The sequence below is a fragment of the Salvia miltiorrhiza genome, chromosome 1 (genome assembly GCF_028751815.1).
Source record: "Salvia miltiorrhiza cultivar Shanhuang (shh) chromosome 1, IMPLAD_Smil_shh, whole genome shotgun sequence".
NCBI classification, from domain to species: domain Eukaryota; kingdom Viridiplantae; phylum Streptophyta; class Magnoliopsida; order Lamiales; family Lamiaceae; genus Salvia; species Salvia miltiorrhiza.
In genome coordinates, this window is record NC_080387.1 from 39,777,078 (window position 1) to 39,794,868 (window position 17,791).

Genomic DNA, 17,791 nt, shown 5'->3' on the forward strand with positions numbered 1-17,791 from the left:
GAAATTCTTTGAGAGGTAGGAATTTGACTCAAATTTGGAGAAAATTGAGATTCATAAAATTGAGAATTTGGTCGATTTTCGAAATTTGGAAAAAAATGAGTCGAATAAGATGAAAATTTGCAGAATCTTGAGGGTTAGGATAATCTTGGGAGTTTTGATGATTTTGAGAATTTGGATAATAATAATTGGGATGATTTGGATCCATAATAGAAACAAAACGGTGAGGAAAAAATTCAACCAAATATGAAAAGAAGAAAGAGAAAGTTTTTGTTTGGATGTGAAAATGTAGTGACATTGGGCTCTATTTATAGAGCTAAAAATAATAAAAAAAAATTAATATAATTTTTATATATTTTTTTTATGCAGAAAAATCATTATTAAAATTTATCTACCATAAAATTTAATACACCAATAATAATTTGACAAGTGGCAACATCTACACAAAAGAAAGAGGGTGACCTGGGGGCGGCTGGCATCCCGGGTTATGGAAAAAGCATGACTTTGCATTTTTTTTTTTGCCAATCAATTTGTCTTATTCGGGTGACCCTCGCCGCGGGTCACCGTTGTGGATAGCCTAAGGTCTGAGTTTAATTCCATTATTTTTTGGACTATGGGGGAATATTTGATTCAAGGTCATGAATGAGGGTATACGCTCTAGGGCCTTCTACTTCAAGGGTGCATTTGCACTTTAACCCTTTAAAAAATGAAACGACACCTTTTTATGAAGAAAGAAAAGGGTAAATAGAATAGTCAATAACATATAGACATGTATATAAAATTTGAAATCAAGGTATTTGGCATGAGCGATATCCAATTAACCCTCACCCTTATGTCGTCATAAATGTATTATTAGTGGAGATTTTTCGTTCTTATACAAATATGTTTAAAATTAAGACTTGGCCTAAGTAGGTCTTGAATTCGAATTCCCTATGAGGCGATCTTAAAATTTTTTTATTTAATATTGTTAATTATCAAAAATAGACTTGGCCTAAGTAATACTTAGATAATTATTATACCGGCGTAAATTTATTGGTGGGGGTTGTTTGGTTGGATGTAGGGTTGTACACGAGCCAAGCTACTCGTGAGCTATTCGACGTTCGATTCGATAAAAGCTCGATCGGTAATTTAATGAGCAACTGTTTATCTAAACAAGCCAAGCTTGAGCATGACGATACTCGACTCGTTAGCTCGTGAGCAAACTCATTAAATGATTTATCTTAAAAACATAAGATTATTAATTGATTGTCGTATATTTTATACTATAATTAGTAATATTTGAATTAAGTATCTAATTAACATCATTTATTTACAAGAAAATAGTAAATATATTGCATTGTTGTGAATAAAATATCTTATAGTATATTTGAAAAATAGCTTATGTATTAGAAAAATAATAAAAATTTTAAATTTAAAAAATTCGATTAGGCTCGGTATTATATTCGACTCAATTAAAGCTCGATCGATAATTAAGCAAATAGCTCGTTTAGCTAAACAAGTCAAGCTTGAGCAAGACATTATTCAGCTCGAGTCGGCTCGATTACACCCCTAATTGGATGGGCACAATTAATCGATGTTCTTGAACGTAAAATTAATTTAAAATAATTTTAAATTAATTAAATCTCGAATAATTTAATACACGCCTAAAATATAAAATGAACACCGTCGCCTTGGCCTTGATAGTTGATCCGCCGCCACCTCTGCCGTATTCGTAACTTAGTTTTCTGCTCTGTTATATCTTCTTGTAAGAAGGGATTTACCAATTACCACTACTCCTACCTTTTCTGATTTCTCTCGCTGCTCCAAATTCTTCCTTGCCCTCGTCTCGTTTCACAACTTTGACTGCAGACATTGTGATGGGGAAAGAGGGGGAGCTTTGGGACGATTCTGCCCTAATTAAAGCCTTCGACCACGCCATTTCCAAATATAAGGCAACCCTCTATCATATATTTTACGCACGCGCTGATATCTGATATTTATTTTGGCTGTATTAATAATTTTCGTTTTCCAATCGGACTCTTCTGCAGATGATGCATGGAAAGGGTGGAGACAAGGCCATTATTAATACCGAGGAAAATTTACCAGGCGCTGGAGCTGATAATGGAAGCATTGAGAATGGCTCCAACACTGAGTGAGTCTGCATCTACTGATATCTACTTTGCGGTGTTTTATTTGTTGCATCTCTTCTTGGACTATGACGATGATAGTAGAAAAGCAGAAGATTTTAATTAAATATTGTTTTAGGGTTTAATGTGAAAAACTAGGGCATCAATTTGACGTATGGAGAAAAAACGGAAATCTTCGAGTTTTTGAAATGATTTAAGGGGGTGTTTGCCCTTGCTTATTTTAGGGAGCTTATAAGCTTCAAAAACTTATTAGATGTAATGTCTTAGAGTTTATAAGTCGTCAAAATGTGTAGATAATTGAGCTTATAAGTTAGAGAGAGAATTGTAAGTTTGTTAGAGAATTTTGAGTTAGAGAAAGAAAATTGAAGATAGAAGAAATTGTAAGTGTATGTACTGGAAAACAAACTATAGTAAGGTTATTTTTGTAAAATAATTGTTGTTTATAAGATTATGAAAAAATAGCATGGTGTTGAGGAATTTATTTTTTGGAGGGCTTATTTTTACAGCTTATAAGCTCCAACAACTTATAAGTTGTTTAGGAGCTTATTTTGCAAACATTTTTCAAGAGCTTGTAAGCTCCTACACAAGTTATAAGCTGTTTTAAGGAGCTTATAAGATGAGCCAAACATCCCTTAAGTTGGTTTCTACTAGTAGTACCAATTACGTATTAAGGAAAGGATTATGGCATTTTACCTCATCTTTTCTTATGCTGTTCCATATGGTGGGAGGGAACGTATGGCTATATGGATATAGAAAATGGGGGAGTTTAACGACATAATAAAGGGTTATGCCTCCACTGTTATGCTGAGCTATCTGTAATTATGGCTGATCTTAGCCTTATTAACTGCATGTTAGACAAGCTTCCCCCCTATAGACGGAATGTAAGATTATCAAGCTCCAAAATTATGTTGTCTATCGGTCATAGGCTATATGGCACAAAATATATTGTTATGGACTTGTTGAAAAAACCATACATACTCATTACTGAAAGTCTTTTAGGGCTTGTCCATCTGTAATTCAAAGGCTTTCCTTTAGTCCGATTGGAAGTTAAATCTGCCAAAAAAAATTGAAATAGATTCCACAGGGACATCATTGTTTTTCAGAATGGGTTTCTCTTATTAAGTGCAACATTTCCATACATGTTCTCGTAATGGAATTCTGAAAGCAGTGCGCTGAGTGCACCTTTGGAGGTGTAGGCGCAAGAAGATGGCAGGGCAGTCTGTTTAGGTGTTTTTATTTACCTTTCAGTTATTTGTTAGTCACTATTTTATCTATTAAGCAATTCTTTGAAAATGCTTTTGCTTGGGCCTGTCGAGTCCAGTTCAGTCTAGATTTAAATAGTGGGTTTTGCAGTTTGGTTTTTCATCCGATTGATCATAGATTATTGGAAAGCGATAGCTATGACAGGAATTCCTGTGAACCTCGGTTCAGGTGTTACTTCCTTTCTTGAACGGCCTTAACTCTATCAAATTCTGGTTCCTCAGTTTTTTGAACTTCGAACTTGCAGGTATATGCCCCATTGATTTTCTCTTTCAGGTGCCTAAACTGTAAAGTAAAGTTCTCCTCCTTAGTATGAGCATAATGCTTTTATAATTTCATGGCAAGGCATTTGAGAGCTATTTTCATCTATGACATACTGATGCTAACTTTCTTGTTATTTGTATGTTGATGAAGATTTGTCCAGAATGATGACAGCCATTTCAATGGGCTGGAAACCGCAACAAAAGTCGTGGAGACTGCAGAGATTTTAGTAAGCACAGAAGATTCTCCTTCGGAGTTGGGTTCTTCTGCACAATGTGTTGATATTTCCAATATTCAAGAGCGCCATGTTCCACCCACCAATGACATTTCTGCTACTACATCAGTTTCCCAAGGCGAACATACAGTCTCAACTGATTTAAAATATCAAAATGACACAACGTGCTATCTGGATGGTTCAGAAGAGTATAGCAAGTTGTTGAACAAATATTATGAGGTCGAGAATCAGAGGCAGCATATTCTGCAGCAACTTAACCAATACAGTAATTGGGATCATCAATATCCTTTTTCTAGTACATCCGCAACCCAAGAGTATCAAGCGTCTGTTCCCCAACCTTATGAAACTGTAGCTTGTAACTGTCCATATGGCTGTCAAAATTGGGTTGTTCCGTGCAATTCATCACCTGCTGCTTATTCTGGCAGTAAATATATTCATACTACCTGTCTTGCTAAAGGCTCTCCGGATGCGAATTCTGGGTTAAAAAAGGATCCTGATTTTGTTAATACGGCGATGGCTGCTGCTGAAAAGGCACTTTCATTAACAAAGGAAGCAAATAAAGGTGAGATGTCTATCTATGTTTTCATGTATCTCAACTTCTTTTCATTCTTAGATGTCTGATGCTTTTAATCGTTTTCATGTCTTGCTGTATCATTTTATATGCTTGGGACAATTAATCAAAATCATGTTATGGAAATATTCCTCCCAAAGTTGACTGTTCTATTCTTCTAAGAAGTGAACCGACACAAAAAATAGAAACTGTGGTATACTATCTTTTTTTGTATCGGCAGTTTAAGAATTTGATGAGTTTTGCATCAACTCTTATCACCTTTTCTTGTTATAAATTTGCAACCAAAGTGAACACACCCTTAGGAAGACATGTTTCTCTGTTTTACAAGCTTATAACCAATGTTGTAGCCATCTTAAGCAGTGTACTTTGTTCTCTATGGTGAATTTCAGGGACATTCGAAAGCAGGCAATCTCCTGAAAGCAAGTCTGCAACAGATCTTGATGTTGTTCTGAGTGCTTGGTACACTGCAGGCTTCTATACTGGAAAGTAAGAATATGCTAAACATTACATTAGATGCATCTTTAAAAGTTTAAACACCTAATTAGTGCTAATTATGTGTCATTGAAGCTTACATTGTCTTGTTTGTGATGTAGGTATGTTTCTGAGCAGTCTTCAGAGGGAAGTAAACAAGGTCAAGGCGTTTGAGGTTTGGAGTCTTATGATGTAATTTAAGCAACAGAAATCATGTCCTTTAAACAAGCATGAGGATATTGCACTTTGATGCATACTGTTTCTGCAGTCCAACCGTTTTGAAATTATTATTTTCATTTATTTTTTAGGGGCTCCATGATGAAATTATGGTCTGAAATAGATCATGGAAATCAGTTCAAAAGTACAAATCGATAAATAATGTGCGTCTCTCGTTGCATTACATTTAAGTTGATTAAAATACTTGTCCAAGGTTGCCTATGACAATGACTTAATCTTTTGTGTTGAAATGTGTTATTGTTAAAACAAAAAAAATAAAGATATGTATAGCTGAATTTAAAAAAAAAATCTAAATATGTTAAATAGGATTATATATGATTTAATGTTTCTTAAAGTAAATTTTATATATAATATGCTACTGCCTCCGTCCCACTCCAATAGGCTCGTTTTCTTTTTTGGGACGTTCCACTCCAATAGGCCCAGTCTAAAATTAGAAATAATTAGGGACTTCTTTATTATTATTTTATTTTTATTTAGTTTTATTTTAATTTTATTTTTTAAAAATAAAAAGTTACAAAAAATAATTATAAAGTGGATAATACGATAAAATAATTATTTTTCGTAAAATAAAATCCTTTCTTAAAATAAAAAATAAAAGTGGATAATTTTTCTTAAAATAAAATCCTTACGAATTATTTTTACTAAAATGAGATAAGGGAACCAAAGGTAATTAACAAAAATTAGGGATATACTTAAAAGGTTAAAATTGTGTGGGCCACACTATTTATCTATCAAAAATTGAGTTTCTTAATCTCCATGCCGAAAAGAATTGAGCCTATTGGGCTGGGACGGAGGGAGTATTATTCTACAATAAATATATGATGTCATATTAATATTTTTGTATATGTAAAATAAATAAAAATACATAACTTAAAAAATTAAAATACTAAAACTAAGAAAATAACGAAAATATTTTTTTTAAAACTAAGGTTTCTAGTTTAAATGAAAATATGGAGTATTACTTAAAAATACTCCCCCACCCCCCTCCCCCCCAAAAAAAAAGATAGTCCTAGACTAGTATTGAATAAAAATTTGGGGTCTACCATGTTATATTGAGAATAATATATTGGTTGGGTAAGTAGAACGGGACTATCTTTTTATTGACGTCCCAAAATAAAAAATTATGATTATTTTTCTTAGACGGAGGGAGTATCAAATTAAGGTCCTTTTATGATAAGGGTAAAATTTTAGAATAGCCAAAATGAATCATAAAACACAAATTATGGTCACTCATTGAAAAAACATAAATTTTGGCCATTTTTATAGCTTTGGGACGTTTTTGCCCTTAATTGGGCGGACTGGGTAGGATCAGGAGCGCGGGTCGCGTGCCGGGTAGGATCAGGCACGCGGGTCGGGTTAGGCACTTATGGCACTAATAGTGCCATAAGTGCCAACGATTTTTTTTTTACTCCCCCTGCCCTGTCTACCCCAGACCCCCGACCCCACCCACCCCCAAGCCAAAAAAATTTACTTTATTATTTTATTTTATGGCACTTATGACACTAATAGTGCCATAAGTGCCAACGAAAATCTAAAATAAAATAAAGTAAAATGGTCTTTTTAGCACTTATGGCACTATTAGTGCCATAAGTGCCAAACATGCAGAACAAATATAGAAACAACAGCATCATCTAAACCCTAAATGGAACATTTAAACCCTAAATGGATAATCTAAACCCTAAATGGAACATCTAAACCCTAAATGGATAATCTAAACCCTAAATGGAATATCTAAACCCTAGGGGAAGTGTTTGAAAAGTTCATTTTGGCTTGGGGGTGGGTGGGGGGGGGGTAGGGTCGGGGGTCAGGGGGTAGGCAGGGCAGTGGGAGTAAAAAAAAAATTATTGGCTTGGGGTGGGTGGTGGGGGGGTGGGTGGGGTCGGGGGTCTGGGGGGGTAGACAAGGCAGGGGAAGTAAAAAAAATAAAAAATTTGGCTTGGGGGTGGGTGGTGGGGGGGGAGGGGTGGGTGGGGTCGGGGGTCTGGGGGGTAGACAAGGCAGGGGAAGTAAAAAAAAAAAAAATTGGCTTGGAGGTGGGGTGGGTGGGGTCGGGGGTCTGGGGGGTGGACAAGGCAGGGGAAGTAAAAAAAAAAAAAAATTTGGCTTGGGGGGGTGGGTGGGGGGTGGGTGAGGTCGGGGGTCTGGGGGGGGTAGACAAGGCAGGGGAAGTAAAAAAAAAAAAATTGGCTTGGGGGTGGGTGGTGGGGGGGGGGTGGGGGGGGGTGGGTGGGGTCGGGGGTAGACAAGCAGGGGAAGTAAAAAAAAACAATTTTTTTTGGCTTGGGGGGGTGGGTGGGGTCGGGGGTATGGGGGGTAGACAAGGCATGAGTTAATCCCTAAATCTGGATCCGGGTCAAAGGAAGTTGTTGGATCTATTGGTTTAAAGGGTAGATTAGGTAGATCACATAAAAGATGGCCAAATATTGATATTTTAAATTTTGTGGACAAAATTTAAGTTTCAATCACCAATAGGGCCATCCGGCCCTATTGTTTCCTTATGATAATTTGTTTCACAATGTATATTATATATTTTATTCAAAACATAATTAAATGAAAAGGAACAAAATGTGCTCTATCTACCATATGTGAAAAAAGAAAAAGAAAAAAAATGAAAGTAGCAACTAATTGAGGGGCTAATGGATAACTAATTTGATTTTCATGAGATATTAAATTTTGCATAGATTATGACATTGATTTCTCCTTAATTTTCAAAATTGTCATTGCCATTGTTAAAATTATCCTAGGCACACATATTTTTGGTAATAAAATTTTGGAATAGTCAAAATGGATCATAAAACATAAATTATGGCCACTCATTGAAAAAACATAAATTTTGGCCATTTTTATAGCTTTGGGACGTTTTTGCCCTTAATTGGGCGGACTGGGTAGGGTCAGGAGCGCGGGTCGCGTGCCGGGTAGGATCAGGCACGCGGGTCGGGTTAGGCACTTATGGCACTATTAGTGCCATAAGTGCCAACGAAAATTTTTTTTTACTCCCCCTGCCCTGTCTACCCCCCAGACCCCCGACCCCACCCACCCCCAAGCCAAAAAAAAAAAAAAAATTACTCCCCCTAGATAAAAATAAATCAAATTTTACTTTTGTTATTTTATTTTATGGCACTAATAGTGCCATAAGTGCCAACGAAAATTCAAAATAAAATAAAGTAAAATAGTCTTTTTAGCACTTATGGCACTATTAGTGCCATAAGTGTCAAACATGCAGAACAAATATAGAAACAACAACATCATCTAAACCCTAAATGGAACATTTAAACCCTAAATGGATAATCTAAACCCTAAATAGAATATCTAAACCCTAGGGGAAGTGTTTAAAAAGTTCATTTTGGCTTGGGGGTGGGTGGGGTCGGGGGTCTGGGGGGTAGACATGGCAGGGGGAGTAAAAAAAAAATTCGTTGGCACTTACGGCACTAACAGTGCCATAAGTGCCTAACCCGACCCGCGTGCCTGATCCTACCCGGCACGCGACCCGCGCTCCTGACCCTACCCAGTCCGCCCAATTTGGGGTATATTAGGCATATGGCCTAATTAATGGCCATAATTTGTGTTTTTTCAATTAGTGGCCAAATATTGTGTTTGCATGTTCAATGTGGCCATTTGACACCATTGTTTCTTTTTGGTAATTATAACCTTTGTGTATTTTGCATGCATTTTAAAATATGTATTTAAAAATCATCTTTATTTAAAAACAATTTTTTATAATCCCAAAAATGAGTTAATAGAGGTTTGAGTGTAATGATAAAGAATGTTAGTAGTAAATCATTAATTGGGGGGGCGAGGATGATGCGGTAGCTGAAATGCACGACTAACCTGGCAGCTGCATAATTTTGCCAACCCCCAATCCCAATCCCAATCCCATACATATATATGGTTGAAAAAAACATAAAAATGAATAGAGATGGCGAGTGATGCATCTCTGAACAAAGGGGCGTGGAGTGTGGATGAAGATACGACTCTGGCCCAATACGTCGCCCTTCACGGCCCCAAGAGGTGGAAATCTGTGGCCATCAAATCAGGTTCCGATCGATTCTCATCATTTCTCATTTCCTTCTCAACATTGTTGAATGGGAGTTGTGGCATTGCAGGCCTCAACAGGTGCGGTAAGAGTTGCAGGTTGAGATGGCTCAACTATCTTAGACCTGATATCAAAAGAGGCAACTTCTCCGATGCTGAAGAGGACTTGATTCTTAGGTTACATAGGCTCCTAGGAAATAAGTTTGTGTTTCTCAACTTATTAACTAATTGGAAATTCCTGAGCATGTGTGTGTGCATTACTCATTTAGTATGTATGTATGTATGTATATGTAGGTGGTCGTTGATCGCCAAGAGAATCCCTGGGCGGACTGACAACGAGATCAAGAACTACTGGAATGCTCACTTGAGGAAGAAAGCCATGTTGATGGACAAGTTACCCGCAATCTCAACCGCAGCAATGAAGCAAAACAATATTTGGAATGAAACGGACGAAACCGGAGGCGACGATGAATCCTTGGACGTCTCTGCCTCTGGGTTGGATTGGGTTAAAAGTTTTCTTGAACTCGACGAGGATGAATGAACGATGCTGCAATTCATCACCAGCTGTAGACACTCAGTTTTAGCATACGGTACAGTATGTCACAATCCAATAATTAATGTTCAAGTAGAAGAATGGAAAGGGAATGAAATCAAATAAAAGAGTGAAATTGTAACAATAATCATTACTTTTATTGAGTGTTTGGTTTAACTTTGGAAATGAATCATTAATAAGAGATTCTCTTTCTTTGTTTCCCCTCTATTTTGAGGGGTAATAAATTGGGTGATTGCGTTACCCTCAAGTAAGGGTAATGATTATCTCATTATCCAAACCAAACAACAAGTAATGGATTCAATCACTTGATTCCCTTTCCAACTTCTAAAAACGATCAATTTTTGAGCTTAGTATTTTCAACTTTAATTTGTTTGTTATAGTGTATGCCTTACGATTTTGAGAAATTATTTAATTGTGATCTGTTTAAAATTTTCCAACAGCGAAAATATCACACTCCCACCAAATATAGTAATAGCGGTTCTTTTTAAAATTACACCATGAAATAATGACCGATCGCCATGAGCTAAAGCTTAATATATTCTATTAAAGGGAATTTCCAATAATAAGTAGCCCAATTGTCATGGGAACAATGATGTGATCAGAATTGCCATTAACAGTTGGTTCAACAATATCAATTTTCAAGAATCATTTGGATCACTTGTGACAAAAAAAAAGAAAAATCATCATTTCGATCACAACAATGTTCCAATAATAGATGAATTATCAACATTTGAAAATCCCTTTTAATGTAGAATGCATTTAACTTTAGTTTATAGCTGAAATTATGGCATTTCAAAACTAATCATAATTAAATAATTTTCAAAATTTAAAACAAAAATAAATCAAATTGAAGCTACAAAACTAAGTCACTAAAAGTTCGAAGCTATAATTAACCCTCAAATAAACCAAAATCCAAATTAATGCTGACGGGGGCAGACTGCAATGGATCATGGTCAACTGTATCAAAATTTCCGGTACAACAATGTTGCACGAAGAAGGTTTTCTATACAATCTTGCATTCTTTTTTACTATTCACTGTTTATCTCACTCTTCATAATAATACATATATATTTATATATAAGAAGTTCTCTAGAGAGCAAAAGCTCTTCTAAAAAGATTGAACATTGTAAGAAGCAGGAGCATCGCAACTATCCTTTTAGAAGCTAGCACCCTGAGATTTACCCTCAGACCATATCTTCTCATTAGTTGCAGTCCAGCCTCACACAGCCACATCACCCAAGAAAGAAAGCAAGAGAGAACCACTCTCATGGTTTCCTTGGTTCCATGCACGCGTTTTACGTCGCTCACAACCTCCAAATATGACCAACCGATGGCCTCTTGGTTCGGGTCAACCCGGTCTAGACCAACCTTCTCATTCAGCCAACCGGATATACTGACCAAAATGGAGGCTAGCCACGCAATCTCATCGCTGGAGGCGGGCCGCTTCATCCAGTCACCCTTGTATTTTATCTCGGTCCCTGTTTGGTTGCCAAAGCTTCTAGGCTTGAATATTTCTTCACGTGATTGATGTCTCAACTGAGGTGTTCCTGATGGAGATTTTGAGAGGGGACTACCAAACAATTGGCTTAACTGGGCTCTAATAGAGTCCAGACATTGCAGATTCTGAGAGAGATTGTTTCCAGATACTGACTGCAGTTCAGACTCAGCACGCAACAAAAATAGCTGCAAAATAGTAATCCTTCCAAGTTAATAAAGGACGTGAAGATGTAGATATCACCAAGAAGCTACATTCTTATGTATAAATCTAAACCTGAAGCAATTGTTGCCCACCATCTTCACCGTCTGCAAAAAGTCGTAAATCTTTATTCCAGTTCTCATGCAAAAAGGATCCATCTGCATCACTCTCACACAGGCCATCCTCCCAATCCTGAAAAGAACAGAAACTAATGATTTAGAGCATCTCCAATGGGAGATGCTTAAGGGGTTGCTTAAATGGTGGTCCCCACCTTAGCACCTCCCCTCTCCAATGCAAAGGTGCTTAAATCCCCATTTCCATTTAATCCTATTTCTACATTTCTATTTTAAATTTGAAATTTTCATTTTTAATAAAATTAAACATTACATTAAAAATAAAAATTACATAATTTAAATAATTAAAAATAAAATCCAGCCCAAACCCTAATAGCCCAACTGAAAGAAAATCAGCCCAACAGCTCCTCAGGCCCAACTCCCCAGCCCTCAAACCCCTTTCTCCTTCTTCTCCCAACATATGCCGCTCAACACACACAAACCTCTCTCAGCTCTCAAAGTTCAGACGGAAATCACGCGTCCCCAGCACGCACTCCCCATCTCCCCCCCTTCGCCTCGGTTCTCCGCCAAGCATCGGGGACGCACCACCGCGGTGCGCCCCATTCGGCGGGTCGATCCGGATGCTCTTAGGAACAAGTCTAAGAAATATAACACCAAGTTCCAACATATACCAGCAGTAGCATATAAATGCCAGGGAATTAGGAGACAATCTACAATATTCCACTTGCCACTATTAGTTCAACAATTTCCTTTATTCACTATTATAAGGGAAACTAGAGATTTAATAAATTGTAGAATATACGGATATCATGCCTGTTCAATAGATGTAAATGGAGCAGGGTTGTTGAAACCAGGAAACTACCCGGATAAGGCTTTTTAGGGTCCGCAGACCTGTTCTACTATTTTATTAACAATAACATCATAAGCTCTATAAATTAACACCAAGAAGAACAGCCTTTCAGTAGGACAAACAAGGGCAGAATATATCAAATAATTCCAACATCACAGGCAAAGCTCTTTTCATTATGAGGTAGTATAACTACAATTGCAGTGAAATATTTTTAGGAAGATGACATAGCAATTTAGAGAGAAGAAAAAAACTGCACGAAAGAGACAGACAAACAAATGGAATACCTGCAACTGTTGGCGTATTGTTGGAATATATTTGTTCAATCCAGTAAGTATCGATTTAGAAGGTTCAGCAGCAGCTTTTGAATGAAAAACACTGTCGACATTCTTTATCAGATCCACAAGCTCAACAGATGAAGTTAAGATATTAATTACCTGCATTAATTCACAATACATGAAAATCTCAGCATGGCAAATGAGCCAAGAGTCCAACATAAGTCCATAAACCTCAACTGTTGGACTAGTTATACTTCAACAATTCAAAAGTAAATAAATAATTACTCCCTCCATCCCCCAAATAACTTCCTAGGAGGGAGGGGCACGAGTTTAAAGACGAAAAGGTGAAAAGTAACGACAAATGAGGTATTGGGAATGGTGAAAAGGTGAAAAGTAAGGGTAAATGGAGTATTATCAGTGGTGGGGTATAATCCAAAAATAGAAATCGAAGGTTTTTTGGGGACGGCCCAAAAAGGAAAGTTAGAAAGTTATTTTACGGACGGAGGGAGTATCTAAGTCAAACAAAAAGTCAGCGCTTAATAATGTGTACAAATAAAAGAATATATCAGTTATTTTTTGGGGTAAAAAAACACTCCAACATTATTCAAAAATTCCCTTGGGAAGATAAATGATTTTTAAGAAAAATATAAAACAATCAGCAGATCCCACTTGGTCACTTCATAAGTTTAAGATATCAAAAGAACCAAGTTTAGATTTTATTTTTGTTTTAAAGTGCCAGAAATGGTGGCACCACATGGATGGGAACAGTCGCTAATATCAAGTTATCTATCCATTCTAAAATAGGACTCATTGAGCATATATATGATAGTGTCATAGACTCATAGTGCACACATCAAATAAAATGAGTCAGAAAAGATGCAAACAGAAAATGCAGGCAATCGCAATGCTAGGATTGAGTCAATAAACATAAGCCCCGTACAGCGCTAAAGTTAAGCCTCACTCTCGATCTCATGACTAGATGGTGTTCTGATCAGAGAAGGCATTGAAGTTAACAGCTTATCACATGTACTGACACATAGCCCATCTACAATGTTAATAGCTTATGCAAGCATACAGACGTGTGCAGCATCATGGAGAGAGAGAATAACAAAATCAGTGAAATAATAACAGCATCATGTGTTCAGATAACATCTGTGAGCACTGAATTAACAAGCAGAAAATACAATATTCACGGTCTCAGGCACATAGCAGTTGATACATTACAAAAACATAAAACAACATTCATCCAGTTAGTTCGTGCATGTAAGAACTACAACGAGGAAGAAACCACAGTAGAACTCAAAGGTTTATATATAAAGTCATACTCCATGTAGCCAAGACCCATTTTCAGAGCATTCTCCTTTGTTAAAAGATGCAAATGCCTCATCCTAGCTCATCCTGTCAGACCTTTTTCAAAAAGTGTAACTGCCCTGCCCCAGACATGGCTCCTTGAAGATTTTATTAAATACCCAGGGAGATTATGCTCCATCAAGACCATCATAGCAGACTAAGACTATGAAGACAGTCTTCTAAAGCAGAAAAATGAAGCCTCATTTCCCACAGGCCTATTTAATTCCAGAAGCATGCTCAAATCTCCCTACATGCACTTTAAAAGTTTTGGACACTCAAATGAGAACGGTCTATGCGTTTATGCTTTCTACCGCACCAGAAACTTGGGACTAATAAGAGTTAGAAAATACTGAAGATGCAAAGATAAATTATTACTTGTGAGATTAAACATTAATGTAAATATGATGAATCCCAGGAGAAGGGTTACAAGATTCAAAACAGATACTCTCTCCGTCTCACAAAAACATGAACATTTGTAAGTGGCATAGGTTTTAAGAAATATTAGATAAAAGTGTATTATGAGTGAAAAATGGGTCCCACTTTATGAAAAGCAGAGATGAAAAAGTAAAGGGATTGTGGTGGGGTAGTGTCCCAAAATAGAAATGTTCATGTTTTTGTGAGACGCCCCAAAATGGAAAAATGTTCATATTTTTGTGAGACGGAAGGAGTACTATTTTAATAGCCAAAAGCTTTGAAATGTGGCATAAAGAAGTGCAACTTCAGGGTAAAAAGATAAGCAACAAGGAAATCACCAGTTGTCAGGCGAGTTGCTCTAGAAGATTTAAACAACAAACTTAAAAAGTAACAAGTTGAGGTCTGAGGGGTACAGCATGTAATAAAGAGAAAGATAAGTTGGCAGAAAAGATAATTGAGTACAACTTCAGGCAGGTGATACCTAGGGTGTAAGAAAGTTATAACTTGAACTACAACAAGGATCCAAGGAATGTTGCTAAGAGAAGTTTCCAATACATATAGATGCAACCATGGAATAATCACTACCCATATTATAGGAAGGATAGTGTGAGACTGAGACATGAGGACAAAAGGGGAAGAGAAAACTTATTTGAAGGTGACAGAGAAGTGTAAAGCTGGCTGGGCGTAATGGTAAAGGATTTAAAACATTAGCAAGACCAAGGTTGTGACAAGCTGCCTCTTCACTAACTGGTCTGGCATCTATGATTTATTAGTTTCGAGCAATCCCCATACTTAAGAACAAGATAGATCCAGGAGAGAGAGAGAGAGAAGAATTACCAGGTGTAACAAGTTGTAACACAAGCAGTAAATACAAAGATAAAAGGTGGGAAGTTCGTGATGCAAAATCAAGATGTAACTGACCTTAGCAACCATCTGAACAATTATTTCTGCATCTGTATGGAGAAATTTGTGAGCAAATCCAATAAAATGCATGACCAATGAGCTATAGAACAGATAGTTGTCCAGTACAAATCCCTGCCAAGAGGATGCATATCCAGGAGTTGATGATTTATTGATGCAGTTTTCTGAGCTTAAAGTTGGCAGTCCTAAAGTCTCATTGAGATCAGCAAACTCTTTGAAGCTAATTAACCAAGGTTCCATGTAATTGACCCAGAGAGAAAATGCTTGGGATGCATTTTTTATAGAGGATTCCACAGGACAAAATAGAAATGTTCTCAATATATATCTGTACAATGGCCTTTGAATCATCAAGTTCCATGATCCACTAGAATTTACAGTTAGAGCAGCATCCCTTGTCTTTGCAACATCATACGAACCAGAAACTCTCCACCCAGGACTTCTGACATCAGACTCATCTGGCCCATCCATAGCTACTAGCGAAGTCATATTTAAATACTTAACGAAAACATTAATCTCATCACCCAGTCCTGATGTAGGAGGGGTCTCTCCAAGAACAGACCTAAAAGGGAAAGTAACACCATTTGCCTTGCACAAGCCTGTAGGCAAGGGTGAAAAGTCACTATCGACCAGCCAAAAATGGATCATTGTACTAATTACAAACTCAGCTCGCTCCACTGCAGAACTATCATAACCCGGAGAATAATGAAGCAGGGAACTGCGGTAAGGCTGCACATACAGATCTTGGGAAGGCACAAAAGTATGAAGATACACATATAGTAGCCGTATGTACAAATTACCCTCCGTCTTCTTTTCTGTTTCCCGTTTAGTACTTGAAAGGCCGGGTATTGAATAAGACCAATTCTCCAACCGAAACTTTTTTGTTCTCTGAACCTTCACTGTCTCAGAACCCTCACTGTTACCTCTACAAACAGGGTAATAAGCAAACCAAAATAAGTAATACTCCAAAACATTCAGTTGAACCTGATATGGAGTGCCCTTGATTGGATCTCCCTTAATTCTGTTCCTAAACAGAGGGCACAAATCAGTCAAAATCCTACAATCTTGCTCAGTTTGAAGCATGTAACGAACCCACTCTGGTAATCTTTCATTGGGGAAGACATATTTAACTAGAGAAAGCCGATCAACTCCTGAGATTGAAGACAACAGCAATCCATTTGGAGATAGAAGGCTGAAGATTCTACCTACAACCAATAAATCCGAACATAACTAATATCAGTAATATAGATGCAGAAAACAGCAAATAAGTCATATCAACAGATAAAATGTAGAAGGCTAGTGTACTCACGCACACGCTCTAACTTATAACAAACTTTTCTAACATGGAACAGACAAAATTTAAAACCCGAAGCAGAGTTTAAAAGTAAAGAAGAAACAAAACATCGACTAAATTCCAACATATTTTGTTTAATATAATTCCAGAAACATAGAAGGAAATTTCATTTAAGAGGATGAACCGCACATTATGTCCATATAGCTGTGGTTTTGGCAATTGTCAATTAGTAATACAATACAGTAATTTTTAAAATCAACAAACAATATCAAAGAGTCCCTGAATTTAAGTGGCTGATGCTGTTAGGAAGAGAGGGGGGGGGGGGGATACCAGCTGAAAAGCAAAAACAGGTTTAAAGTAGAGGAAAACAAACTCACTTATAAAAAAAATGATTCAACAGTTCATACCAACAGGAAAAATTAGCTAGGCAAATTAAGAACTCCAGAAGTTTCTGTAGACGGATCAAATGGGAGGAGACTTAAATTAGCAACTAGAGCTTGTGCACATTAAGCGTTTACTGTGTTGCAATTAGACAATACATAAAAGCTTGACGACAAATCTATGAAATCGAGGAAACGAGAGTCCTCCAACAAATTCGGAGCCGAAATCCACGAGTGTTGGCAGTAACCATACCTGAAAGCTCAGTATCGTGTACGGAAGTAGCAACGTCTATCCAGCCGCTGGACGGAGGGCGTTTGGTGGTTGCAGAAGGAGGCGATGAGTCATCGAAGCCGAAGATTCTGCAAATTAGGGCAGGGAAAGTGAGGGAGAAGAACCAGCGCTGCTGGTCGGGGGCGTGCTTCCGGAGGAAGGACTCTACGGCGGCGCAGGCGGAGGCGATCTGCGGCTGAGAAACGGCGGCGGAGACGGTGGAGGCGAGCTCGGTGGCCTTGGCCTGAGTGTCCGTAGCGTAAGAGTGAGGAATCATTAGGTCGGTGTGAGAGCGAGAAATGTAAATGTGTAGGGCTAGAGAGAGAGGCAGAGGTTAATGGAGATTTTGAATGGGGGAAGAGGCAAATGGCGCGTTGTTAAGTAGCGTAGGTGAGAAATGGAGATAACTACGTGGCTGTGCGGAACGTATGATGTGATGGTGGGGCCCCACTGATGGGTGGAGTGACCGAGAAGATGAAATTCCAATTTCCAACTTCTCTTTTTTTTTTTTTTTTTTTTAATTTAC

The 17,791-nt window shown here is 37.5% G+C and overlaps 3 protein-coding genes across 4 annotated transcripts; 2 read left to right on the top strand and 1 right to left on the bottom strand.

Moving 5' to 3' along the window:
- Positions 1–1,636: 1,636 nt before the first annotated feature.
- Positions 1,637–5,221, top strand: LOC131015158 (uncharacterized). Its single transcript, XM_057943432.1, has 5 exons — positions 1,637–1,928; positions 2,025–2,128; positions 3,798–4,441; positions 4,840–4,936; positions 5,044–5,221. The coding sequence occupies exons 1-5, from the start codon at positions 1,854–1,856 to the stop codon at positions 5,093–5,095; spliced, it is 972 nt and encodes a 323-aa protein (XP_057799415.1). The 5' UTR covers positions 1,637–1,853; the 3' UTR covers positions 5,096–5,221.
- A 3,727-nt stretch (positions 5,222–8,948) lies between these two features.
- Positions 8,949–9,967, top strand: LOC131015177 (transcription factor MYB114-like). Of its 2 annotated transcripts, none has more exons than XM_057943453.1 (3): positions 8,949–9,192; positions 9,262–9,391; positions 9,485–9,967. In XM_057943453.1, the coding sequence occupies exons 1-3, from the start codon at positions 9,075–9,077 to the stop codon at positions 9,729–9,731; spliced, it is 495 nt and encodes a 164-aa protein (XP_057799436.1). In that variant the 5' UTR covers positions 8,949–9,074; the 3' UTR covers positions 9,732–9,967. The 2 variants fall into 2 exon arrangements, with proteins under 2 accessions (XP_057799436.1, XP_057799442.1); XM_057943459.1 differs by having other exon boundaries at positions 9,262–9,367.
- A 711-nt stretch (positions 9,968–10,678) lies between these two features.
- LOC131015169 (uncharacterized) lies at positions 10,679–17,659 on the bottom strand. Its single transcript, XM_057943442.1, has 5 exons — positions 17,248–17,659; positions 15,324–16,525; positions 12,648–12,797; positions 11,515–11,631; positions 10,679–11,426 (listed from the first exon to the last, which is right to left on the bottom strand). The coding sequence occupies exons 1-5, from the start codon at positions 17,540–17,542 to the stop codon at positions 10,833–10,835; spliced, it is 2,358 nt and encodes a 785-aa protein (XP_057799425.1). The 5' UTR covers positions 17,543–17,659; the 3' UTR covers positions 10,679–10,832.
- Between the last annotated feature and the right edge of the window lie 132 nt (positions 17,660–17,791).

Excerpts from the sequence above, each read along its gene's own strand:
- LOC131015158 (XM_057943432.1), top strand. The coding sequence starts at position 1,854 with ATGGGGAAAGAGGGGGAGCTTTGGGACGATTCTGCCCTAATTAAAGCC. Across the intron at positions 2,129-3,797 it reads GAGAATGGCTCCAACACTGA|ATTTGTCCAGAATGATGACA; the intron begins GTGAGTCTGCAT and ends ATGTTGATGAAG. Across the intron at positions 4,937-5,043 it reads GCAGGCTTCTATACTGGAAA|GTATGTTTCTGAGCAGTCTT; the intron begins GTAAGAATATGC and ends TTTGTGATGTAG.
- LOC131015177 (XM_057943453.1), top strand. The coding sequence starts at position 9,075 with ATGGCGAGTGATGCATCTCTGAACAAAGGGGCGTGGAGTGTGGATGAA. Across the intron at positions 9,193-9,261 it reads ATCTGTGGCCATCAAATCAG|GCCTCAACAGGTGCGGTAAG; the intron begins GTTCCGATCGAT and ends GTGGCATTGCAG. Across the intron at positions 9,392-9,484 it reads CATAGGCTCCTAGGAAATAA|GTGGTCGTTGATCGCCAAGA; the intron begins GTTTGTGTTTCT and ends ATGTATATGTAG.
- LOC131015169 (XM_057943442.1), bottom strand. The coding sequence starts at position 17,542 with ATGATTCCTCACTCTTACGCTACGGACACTCAGGCCAAGGCCACCGAG. Across the intron at positions 16,526-17,247 it reads ACACGATACTGAGCTTTCAG|GTAGAATCTTCAGCCTTCTA; the intron begins GTATGGTTACTG and ends TATTGGTTGTAG. Across the intron at positions 11,427-11,514 it reads GTGGGCAACAATTGCTTCAG|CTATTTTTGTTGCGTGCTGA; the intron begins GTTTAGATTTAT and ends ACTATTTTGCAG.